The sequence below is a fragment of the Trichomycterus rosablanca genome, chromosome 13 (assembly GCF_030014385.1).
Source record: "Trichomycterus rosablanca isolate fTriRos1 chromosome 13, fTriRos1.hap1, whole genome shotgun sequence".
Taxonomy (NCBI): domain Eukaryota; kingdom Metazoa; phylum Chordata; class Actinopteri; order Siluriformes; family Trichomycteridae; genus Trichomycterus; species Trichomycterus rosablanca.
Window position 1 is genome coordinate 3,811,237 of NC_086000.1, and position 20,455 is coordinate 3,831,691.

Consider the following 20,455-nt stretch of genomic DNA (forward strand, 5'->3'; position numbering starts at 1 on the left):
CAGTTATTGTATACCCCCAAAGTTTAGTAATTTATTTATTTATTGTCTATGATTAATTGGTCAGGATCGAGGTGGGTCTAATTAATTGGACAAATCCAGTTCCATATTAAAGCAAAAGAACGATGGGATACAGATGTGTGAAAACCTCTGGTCATTAGTGTGTGTTTTACTTTAAGTCGTTCCGTCTGGGTTATATGAGCTACAGTGTGGACTGTGGTAAACAACATCTGTACTGGAATCCAAACCTTTAAAAGCTGATTCATTTCCCAAAGAATCTGTAAACCTAATGGCCACATCAAACACAGATTTAGTGGCTCAGGAGAGGAGTGGACACACCGCGGTCATTTCTGGGAACGGTTTGTTTGTTTGGGGAGGTTATGTGGTGAGTACAGACACCAGACTGTAACGTAGGGACAGGGTCCAGGAACTGGTCATTTCTACTGTTTATATAAAGTGTGTACATGTAAAAGTATAAAGTTTATATACACTTGTAAGGGACACGTACTGTATGTATATCATGGGAATTTTGGTATTGCAGATTTACTGCAGCTGTTCTTTTTCTGACTGAACGATCAAAACATACTTTGTTGTGACTGAAAATCATTACAAAATTTAGTTTATTAATGTTGTATTAAATGTCATTTAAAAGTAATTCTAAATTATATTTGCTAGTGACTTGACTGCACCCATTAAAAATATGTCTAGGTAATATTTGGCTCCATATTGGTCACATGTGGCTCTAAACAACATTAGTAGGTGACAAGAAGCGGTCACAGACTGGACACATGTCGAATGGGACTTGTACTTTGTTTCTTTATTAGGATTTTAACGTCATGTTTTACACTTTTGGTTACATTCATGACAGGAACGGTAGTTACTCATTACACAAGATTCATCAGTTCTCAAGGTTATATTGAACAAAATCATGGAGAATTTATTAGCTCCAGTTCACCTCACTTGCATGTCTTTGGACTGTGGGAGAAAACCGGAGCACCCGGAGGAAACCCACACGTACACGAGGAGAACATGCAAACTCCACACAGAAAGGACCCAGGCGACAGTGCTACCCACTTAGCCACCGTGCCACCCTGGGACTTGAAGTAATGCGGCGTGACATGCAGATATTTCAGGGAGGAAATATTTTAAATAATAAAAATGTCTGGTAAATGAAGGGGTCTATGGGCAGTGATAACTCAGTGGTTAAGGTACTGGACTAGTAATCAGAAGGTCACTGGTTCAAGCCCCACCACCAGCAAGTTGCCACTGTTGGGTCTCTTAATCCTCAATTGCTCAAACTGTATTCAGTCATAATTGTAAGTCGCTTTGGATAAAAGCCTCCACTAAATGCTACAAATGTAAATATATGCCTGCATTTTACATAAACATTTGGCTTTAACTGTGTACCTTATACTGTAAAATATAAGACACTATTCAGAAGTAATATCAGCCACAAGGCGACCTGTTTCTGCAGTCCTCCCCCTGTTCTCATGTTTTATTGTTTTTCAGTCTGTCGCTGATGATGAGGTGTTCCTCCCGAACGATGAGATCTGGCTCTATGACCTGGACGCTGGTTTATGGTATGTATGAGTTATGAAATACGAAACACAGCTTCACCGTTGGTTCTGTAGTGCACAGACTGGAAAGCGGTTGGTTACACATTTCTCATAATGAAAGCATTCAAACAGGACACCACTGTAAATAAGAATGTGAGACGACAGCACAATGTGAACATAAAAACAACCACATTTTTATTAAATATGCAAACAACGTAAAAATAAATAATAGTCGTAGTAATTATCAGTGTAGTTTAATCTCTGACAGCTAATATTTACGTGTGTGGAATATTAGACATTCAAATAATCAGAATAAGGCAAAATTGGTGACACTATGACAGTTGATGATGCTTAATGATCTAAGGAAGCCAAAAATCAATATCACCATTCACATACACTATATGGACAAAAGCACGGTGGGTAGCACTGTCGCCTCACAGCAAGAAGGTTCTGGTTTCGATTCCCAGGTGGAGCAGTCTGGGTCCTTTCCGTGTGGATTTGCATGTTCTCCCCGTGTCTGCGTGGGTTTCCCCATGTAGACACAGGAGAACACGCAAATTACACAGAAAGCACCCCGACCGATTTACCTGGGAATCGAACCCAGGACCTTCTTGCTGTGAGGCGACAGTGCTACCCACCGTGATCTATAAACAGAGCCGTGATGTCAGCCCAGCTGCACAGCTTTGGAATGAACTGGAACATCACTTGAAACAGAATGGGCACAAATTCCCACAGACGTACTCCCAAGTCTTGTGAGAAGGTCACAGTATTTTGAAATGAGTCTGACAAGCTCATAATCAGGTGTTCAAATACTTTTGTCCATATAGTGTAGGATGAACTGTACAATGACCTGAATAACACATGGCCCGACGTGTATTTCGCAGGAAGAGGTGTGGCACGTGTGGCGAGCTTCCTCCGTCCATGTCCGGCTCGTGCGGCTGCATTCTGAATGGACACATGTACATATTCGGAGGATGCGGTGATGACGGGCAGACCAACGAGGTAACCAGCGTGGGTCGTATCCACTCATCCACTCATGAGTCCTGAAGAACAAACCACAGTCTGGTGCTCTGGTGTGAATCTTGGGGTGTTTGTGTTGTTCCAGCACTACTCAGTCCATCTCCACGACGGTAGGTATTCATGGAGGAGGTTAAATCGCTGCTCAGGGTCCCGCCCATCCCCCCGAGATAAGCTTTCCTGCTGGGTTCACAGAGGAAGGTAAGAGCACGACTCTAATACTGTTAATGAATGAATGACTGACAGTAAATGAATGAATGAAAGTTGCTTCTTTACCAGGATCGTTTACTTTGGTGGATACGGTCACAAATTGCTCGGTGAAATCACAGACTCCAGGACCTTCATCGTGGACGAGTCTTCCTGGGTATTTCCTCTGATATTCCAACAAAGGCCTTTCTGAAATACATATATATATATATATATATATATATATATATATATATATATATACACACACACACACACACACACTGATCAGGCATAACATTATGACCACCTTCCTAATATTGTGTTGGTCCCCCTTTTGCTGCCAAAACAGCCCTGCAACTGTGATGCTCTGTGTATTCTGACACCTTTCTATAAGAACCAGCATTAACTCGTCTGTTGGATCGGACCACGAGCCAGCCTTCGCTCCCCACGTGCATCAATGAGCCTTGGCCGCCCATGACCCTGTCGCCGGTTTACCACTGTTCCCTCCTTGGACCACTTTTGATTTATACTGACCACTGCAGACCGGGAACACCCCACAAGAGCTGCAGTTTTGGAGATGCTCTGACCCAGTCGTCTAGCCATCACAATTTGGCCCTCAAATCCTCACGCTCGCCCATTTTTCATCAACTTTAATGATAAAATGTTCACTCGTTGCTTAATATATCCCACCAACTAACAGGTGCCGCGATGAAGAGATAATCAGTGTTATTCACTTCACCTGTCAGTGGTCATAATAATAATAATAATATATACAGTGTATCACAAAAGTGAGTACACCCCTCACATTTCTGCAGATATTTAAGTATATCTTTTCATGGGACAACACTGACAAAATGACACTTTGACACAATGAAAAGTAGTCTGTGTGCAGCTTATATAACAGTGTAAATTTATTCTTCCCTCAAAATAACTCAATATACAGCCATTAATGTCTAAACCACCGGCAACAAAAGTGAGTACACCCCTAAGAGACTACACCCCTAAATGTCCAAATTGAGCACTGCTTGTCATTTTCCCTCCAAAATGTCATGTGATTTGTTAGTGTTACTAGGTCTCAGGTGTGCATAGGGAGCAGGTGTGTTCAATTTAGTAGTACAGCTCTCACACTCTCTCATACTGGTCACTGAAAGTTCCAACATGGCACCTCATGGCAAAGAACTCTCTGAGGATCTTAAAAGACGAATTGTTGTGCTACATGAAGATGGCCAAGGCTACAAGAAGATTGCCAACACCCTGAAACTGAGCTGCAGCACAGTGGCCAAAATCATCCAGCGTTTTAAAAGAGCAGGGTCCACTCAGAACAGACTCGCGTTGGTCGTCCAAAGAAGCTGAGTGCACGTGCTCAGCGTCACATCCAACTGTTGTCTTTGAAAGATAGGCGCAGGAGTGCTGTCAGCATTGCTGCAGAGATTGAAAAGGTGGGGGGTCAGCCTGTCAGTGCTCAGACCATACGCCGCACACTACATCAAATTGGTCTGCATGGCTGTCACCCCAGAAGGAAGCCTCTTCTGAAGTCTCTACACAAGAAAGCCCGCAAACAGTTTGCTGAAGACATGTCAACAAAGGACATGGATTACTGGAACCATGTCCTATGGTCTGATGAGACCAAGATTCATTTGTTTGGTTCAGATGGTCTCAAGCATGTGTGGCGGCAATCAGGTGAGGAGTACAAAGATAAGTGTGTCATGCCTACAGTCAAGCATGGTGGTGGGAATGCCATGGTCTGGGGCTGCATGAGTGCAGCAGGTGTTGGGGAGTTACATTTCATTGAGGGACACATGAACAATATGTACTGTGAAATACTGAAGCAGAGCATGATCCCCTCCCTCCGGAAACTGGGTCGCAGGGCAGTGTTCCAGCATGATAATGACCCCAAACACACCTCTAAGACAACCACTGCTTTATTGAAGAGGCTGAGGGTAAAGGTGATGGACTGGCCAAGCATGTCTCCAGACCTAAACCCAATAGAACATCTTTGGGGCATCCTCAAGCGGAAGGTGGAGGAGCGCAAAGTCTCGAATATCCGCCAGCTCCGTGATGTCGTCATGGAGGAGTGGAAAAGCATTCCAGTGGCAACCTGTGAAGCTCTGGTAAACTCCATGCCCAGGAGAGTTAAGGCAGTTCTGGGAAATAATGGTGGCCACACAAAATATTGACACTTCAGGAACTTTCACTAAGGGGTGTACTCACTTTTGTTGCCGGTGGTTTAGACATTAATGGCTGTATATTGAGTTATTTTGAGGAAAGAATAAATTTACACTGTTATATAAGCTGCACACAGACTACTTTTCATTGTGTCAAAGTATCATTTTGTCAGTGTTGTCCCATGAAAAGATATATTTAAATATCTGCAGAAATGTGAGGGGTGTACTCACTTTTGTGATACACTGTATATATTCTGTCAGTTCTGTCACTGGTCAGAAATTAAACTATATATATACAGTATATAGTTTAATTTCTGACCAGTGACAGAACTGGTCCCCCAATTTTCCTCCCAATCTAATCGTTCCAATTAGCCGATCATATGTCACCTCTGTTGCTGAACATTGCCAGCAGAGCCAGCAAAGATCACAATTGTAGCAGTACTGTATGTATGTATGTAAGTATTTATGTATTTCACATCATTGTTCTGCAATTAAGGCTGAAGACGTATTTTGGGGATGGAATAATGAAGTTCACGTGTTTGATCCGGAAACAAACAGCTGGAATGAGCCACACACGTTGGTAAATATTATTTAGACGGCTTACAAATCATCCATGTGTGGATGTAAGTTAGTTTAAAGCTGACTGATAAATATTCCTTGTTGAAGGGGCAGACCCCTGCGCCGCGGGCTGCCCACGCCAGCGCCACTATCGGCAACAAAGGGTTCGTATGTGGTGGACGAATAAAGGTGAGGAACTTGATGAGGACTTGAGCATAACAGTTCTAACAGAAGAGATGTTGGTGAATCTTGGTGAATGTTGCTTTACGTGTTTGACAGGAGACAAGAACATGTGATATTCATTGTCTGGATCTGGACACGTGGACTTGGTCTGAAATGTAAGATTCAGATGTATTAGCAGTAGCTCACTTTTTAGACGTATTTTGCATGGACGTGCCCCTTTAAATTGCTTGTTATACAAGAGCAAATTCAGCAATGCCTTCTGACTTTGTACTTCTAAACAAAATGTGCATCAATACACACAAATTAGTTTCCTATGGATTAGACTGAGGCTGCTTTGTGCAGCACTGTGGTTCAATTTTGATTTCCTCCCCTCCACAAATGGTTTTTAATCTTCCAAGGCTACTAGAGTCCTTCAGATGGGCTCTCCAAGGTCTACATTTATTCATTTGTATTGGAATTCAAGTCAGTAGGTGACCATGCCATAGAAGGAGCACCATATCATGATGCTCCCACGTCCATACTGTACTGTGTTATGTGTTCTTGGGATCATGAGCCATCGACATGCCGCTTCTTATCACCTGCCAGTCATGGGTTCCCACACAGAGACATACTGGGTACATAGAGCCTCGCCATGCATCATGGGACTCCCCCAAACTCGTGCATATTGCAGCGACAGCAGAAAGAGACCTAACCGTCCATCCGCCAAACAACTTAGCCAGATCGTTGGCTATATTGAGACACAGACTGCTTTGTTCTGCTGGCACATTAGACCGATGCACCACCCTGGTTTAACTTTTCTAAACAAGCTTGTTTATTTTTATTTATACATATTGTTTATAGGTACAAAGTCAAATTGCATTTTGAGTCTCAATTTAAAGTGTATATATAAACCCAAAAAAAAACCAAACCCAAAACACCTGTTTTCTTCTCACTGTATTTTTTCATGCTGTCCCGTGTCTCTTGTTGCTTCTTAGCGTACCTTCCAGCACACTCCCCTTGGGCCGCTCATGGCATACGATAAACGCCGTGTCCGACTCCTCGCTCTTTCTGTTTGGTGGACTCAGTGTGGACTGCCGACCCATGAGTGAGTCGCTTCTGTAAAATATCATCACATAAAGAACAATGTTATTATATTCAGTGTCTAATTCAGTCGGTACTGAAGGCTCTATAACTATACTGGCTTGATGGCACAGAGCTCACAGTTACAATCAAAATATCCAAAGCTAACTTAGGCTTCTTTTGAATAATTGGAACCCAGTTCTAAGGCCAAAAAGTACTGCATGTGCATGACAAACTTAATCTTTAATGTTAATTTTTTGAGCTCAGGTGTATTCATTTTTAAATCAGTTTTAAAAAAGCATATATGCTTTCACCATGACTGCACCCCTGTGCTCAAAGTAAGGTAGAGAAAGACTTTTTTAGGCTTTGACCTAAACCTAACTACATTTTCGGCATTTAGCAGATGCTTTTATTCAAGGCGACTTAAAGCACTGTCACAGTATACAGTCTGAGCAATTGAGGGTTAAGGGCCTTGCTCAAGGGCCCAACAGTGACAACCAGGCAGTGGTGGGGCTTGAACTAGTGACCTTTTGATTACTAGTCCAGTACCTTAACCACTAGGCTATAACTGCCCCTTTAATTACACACCATTAGGATGAATTGGAACCTTGAATGGGGCGGCACAATGGCAGCTAATGACAGGTGCTGTTACTTTACAGCAAGAAGGACCTGGGTTTGATTCCCAAACCAGAGTGCCAGGGTACTTTCTGTGTAGAGTACGCATGTTCTCCCTGTGTCCGTGTGGGTTTCCTCCCACAAGTCCAGAGATATGCAGTCAGGCTAATTGGAGCTACTAAAAATGCCCTAACTGTGAGAGAATGTGCGTGTCTGCCCGGTGCCGGACCTTTTGCCCAATTAATAAGACCAGTGGTAAATAGATTAATAAGTAAATGAAACGTTGATTGCAGGCAAGGGCTTCCCTGCCCAAAATCAGTGCCTGACCTTATGAATGCCTAAAAAGGCACAAATTCCTGCAGACATACTTGTATGAAAAGCCCTTTCAAATGAGTGTAGCCATTTAGTATTAAGGCCCATAATTTTGCAATGGGATTTCCAGCAAGCTTATGAGTCAGGTGTCCACATACTTTAGATGATTTAGACACAGAAGAAAACTGGTTTGGGGTACAAAGTGCCAAAAATTAATAAAAAAGAAAGTAAACACACCTGGGGAAATCGAGTACATTATTCTTTACCCCCAGTCATTCTTCTGTAGATGTTTCTGACACCATGTGATGACTCTCTGTAGGTGATGGTTGGATATTTGATCTGAAGACAAACACATGGACAGAGATAAAGCATTCAAACATGGACAAACCACGGTAAAAGAACAACAGATGCTGAACATATTAAACAGTTAAAGTCAAAAGAATCATGGTACCGTTTAAACTCAATGACATCACTTTTCTTTTTTCTAATTATAACAACAACACAGCGATCATCTTGTACCTTTTTTTGACAGGCTGTGGCACACTGCTTGTGTGGGACGGGATTCTGATGTTATCGTGTTCGGCGGAAGTCATGATTACATCCTTCTGTTAGATTCTGTAAGTCACGTACGGCATCATCTAATAAAAACATAATTTATTATTAATTATTTTACAATCATAAATGTAATATGTTGATAGAATAAAAAAGCAAATCATTATCGTGCTGTTGATAAGCTGCACTCTAGTTTCAGATGTCTGAATTTGCTTTGTAGGGCCATTGCAATGATGCTCTAGTTTTCCAGACCCAGCCATACTCTCTAATACGGTAAGTATTTTTTTGTCTGTGTGTACATACAGTGTATCACAAAAGTGAGTACACCCCTCACATTTCTGCAGATATTTAAGTATATCTTTTCATGGGACAACACTGACAAAATGACACTTTGACACAATGAAAAGTAGTCTGTGTGCAGCTTATATAACAGTGTAAATTTATTCTTCCCTCAAAATAACTCAATATACAGCCATTAATGTCTAAACCACCGGCAACAAAAGTGAGTACACCCCTTAGTGAAACTTCCTGAAGTGTCAATATTTTGTGTGGCCACCATTATTTCCCAGAACTGCCTTAACTCTCCTGGGCATGGAGTTTACCAGAGCTTCACAGGTTGCCACTGGAGTGCTTTTCCACTCCTCCATGATGACATCACAGAGCTGGCGGATATTCGAGACTTTGCGCTCCTCCACCTTCCGGTTGAGGATGCCCCAAAGATGTTCTATTGGGTTTAGGTCTGGAGACATGCTTGGCCAGTCCATCACCTTTACCCTCAGCCTCTTCAATAAAGCAGTGGCCGTCTTAGAGGTGTGTTTGGGGTCATTATCATGCTGGAACACTGCCCTGCGACCCAGTTTCCGGAGGGAGGGGATCATGCTCTGCTTCAGTATTTCACAGTACATATTGGAGTTCATGTGTCCCTCAATGAAATGTAACTCCCCAACACCTGCTGCACTCATGCAGCCCCAGACCATGGCATTCCCACCACCATGCTTGACTGTAGGCATGACACACTTATCTTTGTACTCCTCACCTGATTGCCGCCACACATGCTTGAGACCATCTGAACCAAACAAATTAATCTTGGTCTCATCAGACCATAGGACATGGTTCCAGTAATCCATGTCCTTTGTTGACATGTCTTCAGCAAACTGTTTGCGGGCTTTCTTGTGTAGAGACTTCAGAAGAGGCTTCCTTCTGGGGTGACAGCCATGCAGACCAATTTGATGTAGTGTGCGGCGTATGGTCTGAGCACTGACAGGCTGACCCCCCGCCTTTTCAATCTCTGCAGCAATGCTGACAGCACTCCTGCGCCTATCTTTCAAAGACAGCAGTTGGATGTGACGCTGAGCACGTGCACTCAGCTTCTTTGGACGACCAACACGAGGTCTGTTCTGAGTGGACCCTGCTCTTTGAAAACGCTGGATGATCTTGGCCACTGTGCTGCAGCTCAGTTTCAGGGTGTTGGCAATCTTCTTGTAGACTTGGCCATCTTCATGTAGCGCAACAATTCGTCTTTTAAGATCCTCAGAGAGTTCTTTGCCATGAGGTGCCATGTTGGAACTTTCAGTGACCAGTATGAGAGAGTGTGAGAGCTGTACTACTAAATTGAACACACCTGCTCCCTATGCACACCTGAGACCTAGTAACACTAACAAATCACATGACATTTTGGAGGGAAAATGACAAGCAGTGCTCAATTTGGACATTTAGGGGTGTAGTCTCTTAGGGGTGTACTCACTTTTGTTGCCGGTGGTTTAGACATTAATGGCTGTATATTGAGTTATTTTGAGGGAAGAATAAATTTACACTGTTATATAAGCTGCACACAGACTACTTTTCATTGTGTCAAAGTGTCATTTTGTCAGTGTTGTCCCATGAAAAGATATACTTAAATATCTGCAGAAATGTGAGGGGTGTACTCACTTTTGTGATACACTGTACATGTACCATCAAGGAGATGCTCAAAAATTTCATTAAGCACTGTGCAATGACAATAAAGGCATTCTATTCTATTCTATTCTATTCTAAGTACTATTGTCTTAATTTACTGCCAGTGCCATTGATCAGAATATCTTTACAAGAGTTAATTAGCAGTAAATACACAATATGGTCAAAATATGCAGAAACTACAACGGCCTGCACAGAGCCTTGACCTCAACCCAAGTTTACACATTTGGGATTAATTGGAATTCTCATCCGACGTTGGTGGACTTAAATTTCCAGGGTGGAGGCTATTTCAGCCACTTAAAGAAGAGGCCACTTTCATAGGCCCATGGTTTTGGAGCAAAATAAATAAAGTTTTTGGTCAGGTGTCCACAAAATTGTCACTGAACAGTATGCCTTGCACATCGAAGAAATTATTAAATGTTCCTGCAGACTTTGTCCAAATACAACTACAGAACTGTGTAAAAGGAGGGCAAAAACTTTCACATCCTTGTATGTTAAAAATATTAATATAAATGATATTTAACAAATGATATTCTTACAGGTTATGTGTGGACTTCATTGCGAGCCATGCCAAAACGTTTCAGAGCCTCATTTCATGTTTACCACCCAAACTGAGATGACCTGTGGAGCAAAGGACAACATTCTTCAGGCCAAGAGATTCACACAAAGTCATTAAAACTATGGAGTAAAATATCTACAAGCTCAGTATCTTGTGATAATGCAAAAACAAGCACAATATGTCAATGGTGCCACGTGACTGATTTATGTATTTATTTATTTGTACCATTTTGTAATGTAAGGTAGAGTGGTCTAGATAATTGTGAAAGACAGATTCAGGACCACTTAAAAGCAGCAGGAGCAACAGTTACTTAGGATGCTCTCAATGGTTCCTCGATGCTGGAACAAAATTGAAACGGAAATATATTTAAAAACTATTATATAGCAAACATTGTAAAAACGTTTTACTATCGTACCAATAAGTAACTTTATAAAAATACATTTAAGCAGTTGTTTAAAATAATGATCTTATTACACACAAGTATTTTAGAATATTAAATTAAATGAAACTTGAATGTAACTAAAGTATACTTCATGTTAGTGTATTAATTAAAAGTATACTATTTAATCATTTTTAAAAAATATGATAAAAGTTTACCTGCTATGATTTGATTCAAGTGATTAAAGTTTGACATTTATACATTTTAACACGTTTGAAATAAGTACAGGCATTTGCTAGTTTATTTATAGTACACTATATACTGTAAGTCTCAGTTTATTTTGAAGTCCATTCTTTTCCACTAGGGTTGTGTAGTATATTAGTATATTAGAAGGTGGCAGTATGACTATGTAAGATAATGACGGTAGAATAATAAGAGAATGCGCATGTAACGGGTTGGAAGCATGAATGTGTGTGTATGTTGCGAATAAATGTGCATAGTTAAACGGATCCTCACTACAATGTGGGCTTTAGACTTGTGTGTGCACCGTGTGCAGTAGATTAACTAAACAAGAGACATTACAGCTGATAGTTAATAACCAAACTCAACAGCACCGGTGTTACGGAGAATTCAGTTCCCCCTGTTTCCCCTTTAACGCGCATGTGCAAAAATCATGACGTTTTTTTCAGTCGCTTCGTTGAGCGTCGGTTTATTTGGAATATGTGTTTATAGCGGTATGTTCTTTTCACATTTCATGTTGTATGTTAGGTAGTTTGTGATTAAATACATACTTTAAAGTACTGAGTGAACTACTGTCAGAGGTTTTATTGCTCCACCGCAAGTCAGAGGTTTTCACACTGCTGTCTTCAGCCTTGCTGTCAAACAACTAGAATTAACGTGTCAGATTTATTTGTAAATAAATCCTAATACAGGACATGCTCTTATTCACACACTAGTTTAAGGTTATTCATCTCAGCTGCACTACCATTTACTTTCAAGAATAGTTTCATTTATGGTGATCTCTCTCGTTCATTTAAACTTCACAAACTGCATCCATGTGATTTTAAAATTAACAAACAGTATGTAGAACAAGTTTAACCTATAGATCAGTCCATTATACTAACAACACAGGGGGGAACACATTTACCTGGAGACCTGGGGAATATGGTTCCCCACATGTATATTACTGTGTGTGTAATTATAAAACACTACAGTGATGCTGGTGATGTTAACTGTTGTTATTATGTAGAACAAGTTTAACCTATAGATCAATCCATTATACTAAAACACAGGGGGGAACACATTTACCTGGAGACCTGGGGAATATGGTTCCCCACATGTATATCACTGTGTGTGTAATTATAAAACACTACAGTGATGCTGGTGATGTTAACTGTTGTTATTATGTAGAACAAGTTTAACCTATAGATCAATCCATTACACTAACAACACAGGGGGGAACACATTTACCTGGAGACCTGGGGAATATGGTTCCCCACATGTATATTACTGTGTGTGTAATTATAAAACACTACAGTGATGCTGGTGATGTTAACTGTTGTTATTATGTAGAACAAGTTTAACCTATAGATCAATCCATTACACTAACAACACAGGGGGGAACACATTTACCTGGAGAATATGGTTCCCCACATGTATATCACTGTGTGTGTAATTATAAAACACTACAGTGATGCTGGTGATGTATTTCACTGTTGTTATTATGTAGAACAAGTTTAACCTATAGATCAGTCCATTATACTAACAACACAGGGGGTTAACACATTTACCTGGAGACCTGGGGAATATGGTTCCCCACATGTATATCACTGTGTGTGTAATTATAAAACACTACAGTGATGCTGGTGATGTATTTAACTGTTGTTATTATGTAGAACAAGTTTAACCTATAGATCAGTCCATTATACTAACAACACAGGGGGGAACACATTTACCTGGAGACCTGGAAAAAATGGTTCCCCACATGTATATCACTGTGTGTGTAATTATAAAACACTACAGTGATGCTGGTGATGTATTTAACTGTTGTTATTATGTAGAACAAGTTTAACCTATAGATCAGTCCATTACACTAACAACACAGGGGGGGAACACATTTACCTGAAGACCTGGAGAATATGGTTCCCCACATGTATATCACTGTGATGATTCTTTTTTTTTTTAATGCAAACTACAGGCACACACACATTTTAAGAACAAAATATCTGTATTAGAAATTAGTGTTAAACTAAATTATGCATATATTACAATTATGCAAATATATAATAAAGAAATCCACCTCAATGCAAATTAAAACTTAAATACATATTTATAGCTTAATAGAAATATATATATTTTTAAACGAAATAAAATAAAATCTGGGATGGTGCCCTGGGATTGACTAGCATCACATCCATAGTGCACTCCTGCCGTACGTCCAGTTTCCCCAGGAACAGTTCTGGATCCTCCACGGCCATGACCAGGATAAAGCAGTTACTAAACAGAAATGAATGATTAATTTACTATCTACTTTATAAATAAACTAAAAGAGCAACATAAAATAAAATACAGCAACAAGCAAACTTTTTAGAAATAACATCCCAGTTAACCTTGGTCTAATCTTCAGTACATGCCAGACAATGAAGGTCTTCCTCTACTGGTGGGTTGCCAACACATGACTGGTGGTACCATCTGTCACATCCATCACAGGCTATAATAGATAGATCACTTTATTAATCCCAGAGGGAAAGTCAAGGACATACAGTGTATCACAAAAGTGAGTACACCCCTCACATTTCTGCAGATATTTAAGTATATCTTTTCATGGGACAACACTGACAAAATGACACTTTGACACAATGAAAAGTAGTCTGTGTGCAGCTTATATAACAGTGTAAATTTATTCTTCCCTCAAAATAACTCAATATACAGCCATTAATGTCTAAACCACCGGCAACAAAAGTGAGTACACCCCTTAGTGAAAGTTCCTGAAGTGTCAATATTTTGTGTGGCCACCATTATTTCCCAGAACTGCCTTAACTCTCCTGGGCATGGAGTTTACCAGAGCTTCACAGGTTGCCACTGGAATGCTTTTCCACTCCTCCATGACGACATCACGGAGCTGGCGGATATTCGAGACTTTGCGCTCCTCCACCTTCCGCTTGAGGATGCCCCAAAGATGTTCTATTGGGTTTAGGTCTGGAGACATGCTTGGCCAGTCCATCACCTTTACCCTCAGCCTCTTCAATAAAGCAGTGGTCGTCTTAGAGGTGTGTTTGGGGTCATTATCATGCTGAAACACTGCCCTGCAACCCAGTTTCCGGAGGGAGGGGATCATGCTCTGCTTCAGTATTTCACAGTACATATTGGAGTTCATGTGTCCCTCAATGAAATGTAACTCCCCAACACCTGCTGCACTCATGCAGCCCCAGACCATGGCATTCCCACCACCATGCTTGACTGTAGGCATGACACACTTATCTTTGTACTCCTCACCTGATTGCCGCCACACATGCTTGAGACCATCTGAACCAAACAAATTAATCTTGGTCTCATCAGACCATAGGACATGGTTCCAGTAATCCATGTCCTTTGTTGACATGTCTTCAGCAAACTGTTTGCGGGCTTTCTTGTGTAGAGACTTCAGAAGAGGCTTCCTTCTGGGGTGACAGCCATGCAGACCAATTTGATGTAGTGTGCGGCGTATGGTCTGAGCACTGACAGGCTGACCCCCCACCTTTTCAATCTCTGCAGCAATGCTGACAGCACTCCTGCGCCTATCTTTCAAAGACAGCAGTTGGTTGTGACGCTGAGCATGTGCACTCAGCTTCTTTGGACGACCAACGCGAGGTCTGTTCTGAGTGGACCCTGCTCTTTTAAAACGCTGGATGATCTTGGCCACTGTGCTGCAGCTCAGTTTCAGGGTGTTGGCAATCTTCTTGTAGCCTTGGCCATCTTCATGTAGCGCAACAATTCGTCTTTTAAGATCCTCAGAGAGTTCTTTGCCATGAGGTGCCATGTTGGAACTTTCAGTGACCAGTATGAGAGAGTGTGAGAGCTGTACTACTAAATTGAACACACCTGCTCCCTATGCACACCTGAGACCTAGTAACACTAACAAATCACATGACATTTTGGAGGGAAAATGACAAGCAGTGCTCAATTTGGACATTTAGGGGTGTAGTCTCTTAGGGGTGTACTCACTTTTGTTGCCGGTGGTTTAGACATTAATGGCTGTATATTGAGTTATTTTGAGGGAAGAATAAATTTACACTGTTATATAAGCTGCACACAGACTACTTTTCATTGTGTCAAAGTGTCATTTTGTCAGTGTTGTCCCATGAAAAGATATACTTAAATATCTGCAGAAATGTGAGGGGTGTACTCACTTTTGTGATACACTGTACATATATAATAGCATGGTGCAATGAAAAAGCCAATAAAATTAAGGCATTATTACTATTTCTTTGGTACCACCAGTCATGTGTTGGCAACCCACCAGTAGAGGAAGACCTTCATTGTCCGGCATGTACTGAAGATTAGACCAAGGTTAACTGGGATGTTATTTCTAAAAAGTTTGCTTGTTGCTGTATTTTATTTTATGTTGCTCTTTTAGTTTATTTATAAAGTAGATAGTAAATTAATCATTCATTTCTGTTTAGTAACTGCTTTATCCTGGTCATGGCCGTGGAGGATCCAGAACTGTTCCTGGGGAAACTGGACGTACGGCAGGAGTGCACTATGGATGTGATGCTAGTCAATCCCAGGGCACCATCCCCAAATAAATTTGCACATGTCAGATTTTATTTTATTTAGTTTAAAATATATATATTTTTATTAAGCTATAAATATGTTAGTTTTTCAAGTATTTAAGTTTTAATTTGCATTGAGGTGGATTTCTTTATTATATATTTGCATAATTGTAATATATGCATAATTTAGTTTAACACTAATTTCTAATACAAATATTTTGTTCTTAAAATGTGTGTGTGCCTGTAGTTTGCAATAAAAAAAAAAAGAATCATCACACAGTAATATACATGTGGGGAACCATATTCCCCAGGTCTCCAGGTAAATGTGTTCCCCCCCTGTGTTGTTAGTGTAATGGACTGATCTATAGGTTAAACTTGTTCTACATACTGTTTGTTAATTTTAAATCACATGGATGCAGTTTGTGAAGTTTAAATGAACGAGAGATCACCATGAATGAAACTATTTTTGAAAGTAAATGGTAGTGCAGCTGAGATGAGTAACCTTAAACTAGTGTGTGAATAAGAGCATGTCCTGTATTAGGATTTATTTACAAATAAATCTGACACGTTAATTCTAGTTGTTTGACAGCAAGGCTGAAGACAGCAGTGTGAAAACCTCTGACTTGCGGTGGAGCAATAAAACCTCTGACAGTAGTTCATTCAATACTTTAAAGTATGTATTTAATCACAAACTACCTAACATACAACATGAAATGTAAAAAGAACATACCGCTATAAACACATATTCCAAATAAACCGACGCTCAACGAAGCGACTGAAAAAAACGTCATGATTTTTGCACATGCGCGTTAATGGGGAAACAGGGGGAACTGAATTCTCCGTAACACCTGTACTTGTAGCGCTCTGTATTTATAATTCTCCATCATATTAATAATGTAACACGGACCTGTTTGTAAGCAGCTGCTCTCAAAATGTCTACAGATGAATTCAGGAGTTTAAAGCTCAGATTTCTTCTTTCTGGTGCTTTAATTTCTCGTCACTTCTGAATGAAACGTTACCACCGAGCGGATAACTAACGTGGTTGTGCTTGTCGGGTGAATAAACGCGTCCGTTTTAATTGTAGACCGAACATGTTTGTCCTTGTTGGTTTAAATGTATCATTAGAGGATCTGATCTGATTATATTAGCACAATATATAAGCACAAAGTTAAAAACAAGGCGCAAAACACAAAAAACGCAGGGAGCTTCACTGCGCATGCGCGACCCTACGTAGGATTTTGGCGTAAGTGCGAGTTTGCGTAGGACGCGTAAAGTGCGTAACGCTTAATTTACGTTCAAATCATTTACACTATTCTATCATAAAAATTGCCCCATTTTTTTTGTAAGTAATAATATTTAATTATTATAAATGTTAATTAGAGCTAAGAGTGTCATCAAGGACACAAAACCATGGACTAACATTAAATGTGCTTTGCATTATTTCTGTCTCTGATGATATCATCAGGACCACATATTGTACGTATTTATAAGCCTATATGTCAGCGTAAATAGCTGTACAATGCAGGTGTAATTTCTGCCTGATTGGTATGCACGTTTCCAGTAATACTCTTTACTTAATCAAACAATAACACAAACTAATAGATTTCGTGTCAACATTTCATGTCTCAGTCTGATTGCAGGCACAGATCAGGCAGATTTTTGCATTAAAGACCCATTGCATAACGCAAAGAAGCCTTTAAGCATGCGAATGAACCATCGTCTCGACTAAAGATCTGTTGTCTTTAAGAGTGTGTGCAAATCAGGACAATAATCAAGTACAGTTAGGTAACATTTCAATATATGTACTTTATTTGTGAACGATACAAACATTTACAGCTACAAGCGCAACACGGTTGCACAACCAGCTTAGCTCATCGTTGCCGTTAACAGATGATCATTTATCCAAATAACGCTCCCCGGCATCCTTGCTGAGCTCGTCTCGTTATGGTTTGCTCTCATTTCGCTTCTGCTTCTCCAGCTTTCACTGCTACAAAAGAGTAAAAACTAGTACAAGTGTCTTAATACACAAAATGATTGAAATAACTTTAGTTACCAGGTTATTTAGGTGTTTCATACAATCATATACAATAATATATTAACAAAATTAATTGTCCACCTTTCACTGCACTTCTCTGGCTTACAAAAAATTAAGTACACAAAATTATTACTGGAGAACAAATGTTTTAAAACATACATAATTTTTTTATTTACTGCTGTAAAATAGCCCCATTCTATCGATATATGGATCAATTCACCCACACCTGCTATTCAGGCAATACAAATCATCAAAGAAAACATAAATGTAGTGATGAATCTGCAAGAAACTAAATATGACAACAACCCCAAACATGAAGCATGTTTAAATGTTACGGATGGATGGATATGGATGGATGGATGGAAATAATGGATGGATGGATGGAGATGAAGAAAGTTAAGGACTCAGTAGCAAGTTACATAAATCAAAAGTCAAAAGTAATAGTACAAACAAATAGTAAAACATAAATTATAAAGTTATAAAATTATAAATTTGCCACAGTGCAAATATAAGAAAATATAAGAAAATGTGCAGATTAATGTCCAAAAGGTGCGGATGTGCCTGTCTGTACTGCTACTAATGTTTTATATTATTGAGTACAGTCAAAAGGCATTGTGAGTAACTGAAGTGGACATATTGCACTTGTTCTAGGGGTTTTAATCCTAGAACAATCACAAATAAAGCTTTTTTTGGTCAGTTTAAGCTCATTCGGTTCGTTCCAGACTCCATAATAGAGTTCTTACAGACACAGAGCTATCTACTGCAGCAGGTAAGAACTAAAGGCTTTTAGGAAGGTAAAATCTTAAATTATGAAGTTTACTTTGTAAACAAAACCACGTGATTCAGAAAACCGAAGAAAGCCGAACGCAGCGACGCCAAAGATCGGCGGGTGTCGGGTTGCCATGCATACGACAACATCGGCTGCTCGGTTTCTGCTGAAGAAAGCTTTGGAATGAATCAACTATTTAATAATAATAACGAAACGAACTTTATGTGTGTTTAAATACAATGATATGGAATACAACACATACCGAAAGTTGTTCTTAAAGTCGTTTAGGCAGTACCCTGTAGAGTAGCTTGGTAGCTGTATGTGAGTAAGCCATTGTGGAGTTCGGAACCTAACTAAAAGAACTTTAAATAACTACAGAGGAATAAATATGATGAAATATATACAATAAAGTGTGTAGTACATTAACTACACGAAAGACATTACAGCTGTGAGTTAATATCGGTACTTGTTAGCTTAGCCGCTAAACTAACAACGCTCTATATTTATAATTCTCCACTATATTAATATTGTAACACGTACCTGTTTGTAAGTAGCTGCTCTCAGAGAGGCTGCAGATGAATTCAGGTGTTTAAAGCGCTCAGATTTCTTAACTTTCTCCTCTCTTCTGAGGTGAAACGTTAGGATCATGGCGTATCCCCACCAAGCAAATAGCTCATTTATACCACCTAGTTGTGCTTGTCTGGTGAATAAATATGTCCATTTTAATGTAGACCGAATATATTTATCTTGTTTATTTAAACTGAACTATAGATGCTGATCTGTTGACATTTAGAAGCACAAAATCAAAAGCAGGTAGCATCAAAACAACTACTACCTCACTACGCATGCTCCGATTCACGAAGCTGACCTACGTCACGAGGGTGGTTCGTGAATTTGCGTGGGGTGCGGAGAGTGCGTAAGGGGCGTTTACCTCGTGACGTAATACCCAGTGACGTTTTCAAATGGCCCCATTTCTGTATGTAATACTTAACTTTTTTTAAGTATTAATATTTAATTATTACAATTATTAATTAATTAGTAGTTCGTTTTAATATTATAAATATTAATTAGATCCAAGAGAAAGTTTAATCAGGGAGATACAGTATATATTCCCTCAACTCCCTATAACAGCACACACAACATACCTGGTCACACTTAGACTGTCTATTTTGTACTTTACTTTACGTGTATTTTATGTCTGTCTACGATGTCTGTGCAGTATTTTTTACTTACCGTATATTTTTTTTAAGGTTAATGTATATTTTGTCTTTTATATGCTCTCTTTTTTCATATTTTGCACATTGGAGCTTGAGAAACGCAATCTCTTTCAGCTGTGCACTCCTAGTTGTATAGTCTGAATGACAAAGTTCACTTTGACTTTGAAATATACACTTCTGCTAGCTTTAAAAGTGGCATCATGGACACAAAACCATGGACTAACATTAAATGTGGTTTGCATTATTTCTTTCTCTGTTAAATAAATGCAGTTGGTTTCTAAAAACAAAAGTAATTGCATGATCCAGTCAATCTCCTAATTATAATTATATTTAAAATGTACAGAGGAGGTTTAAATCTCAGTTAAATCTCAGTATAATCACAAAGATAGCTTTTTTGGTCAGTTTAAGCTCACTCAGTTCTTACAGACACAGAGCTAGCTACTGAAGCAGGTACCGACTAAACAGTTTTAACAAAGTAATAACGTTTATTTAAAATATATAAATAAAATTTAATTACAAATTAATGAAGTTATTTTTCTTTTAATCTAATAAGTTAAATAAAAATTATAAATATCACTATATGATATTT

At 39.5% G+C, this 20,455-nt stretch overlaps 1 protein-coding gene and 2 long non-coding RNA genes across 5 annotated transcripts; 1 reads left to right on the forward strand and 2 right to left on the reverse strand.

The window, feature by feature from the left end:
* The first annotated feature begins 225 nt into the window (after window positions 1-225).
* On the forward strand, window positions 226-11,903 carry LOC134325041 (kelch domain-containing protein 1). 2 transcript variants are annotated; one of them, XM_063007055.1, is made up of 13 exons: window positions 226-382; window positions 1,507-1,577; window positions 2,438-2,555; window positions 2,659-2,771; window positions 2,850-2,934; window positions 5,421-5,504; window positions 5,591-5,671; window positions 5,762-5,820; window positions 6,640-6,749; window positions 7,971-8,043; window positions 8,184-8,268; window positions 8,424-8,476; window positions 10,698-11,903. In XM_063007055.1, the coding sequence occupies exons 1-13, from the start codon at window positions 287-289 to the stop codon at window positions 10,774-10,776; spliced, it is 1,107 nt and encodes a 368-aa protein (XP_062863125.1). In that variant the 5' UTR covers window positions 226-286; the 3' UTR covers window positions 10,777-11,903. The 2 variants fall into 2 exon arrangements, with proteins under 2 accessions (XP_062863125.1, XP_062863126.1); XM_063007056.1 differs by lacking the exon at window positions 10,698-11,903 and having other exon boundaries at window positions 8,397-8,468.
* A 1,446-nt stretch (window positions 11,904-13,349) lies between these two features.
* LOC134325806 (uncharacterized) lies at window positions 13,350-16,836 on the reverse strand. The gene is made up of 3 exons (XR_010014360.1): window positions 16,576-16,836; window positions 13,704-13,804; window positions 13,350-13,590 (listed from the first exon to the last, which is right to left on the reverse strand). It is a non-coding gene; the product is annotated as an uncharacterized LOC134325806 (long non-coding RNA).
* A 795-nt stretch (window positions 16,837-17,631) lies between these two features.
* Window positions 17,632-19,978, reverse strand: LOC134325581 (uncharacterized). Of its 2 annotated transcripts, XR_010014305.1 has the most exons (4): window positions 19,883-19,978; window positions 19,190-19,349; window positions 18,912-19,002; window positions 17,632-17,832 (listed from the first exon to the last, which is right to left on the reverse strand). It is a non-coding gene; the product is annotated as an uncharacterized LOC134325581 (long non-coding RNA). The 2 variants fall into 2 exon arrangements; XR_010014304.1 differs by lacking the exon at window positions 19,883-19,978 and having other exon boundaries at window positions 19,190-19,476.
* Window positions 19,979-20,455: the final 477 nt, after the last annotated feature.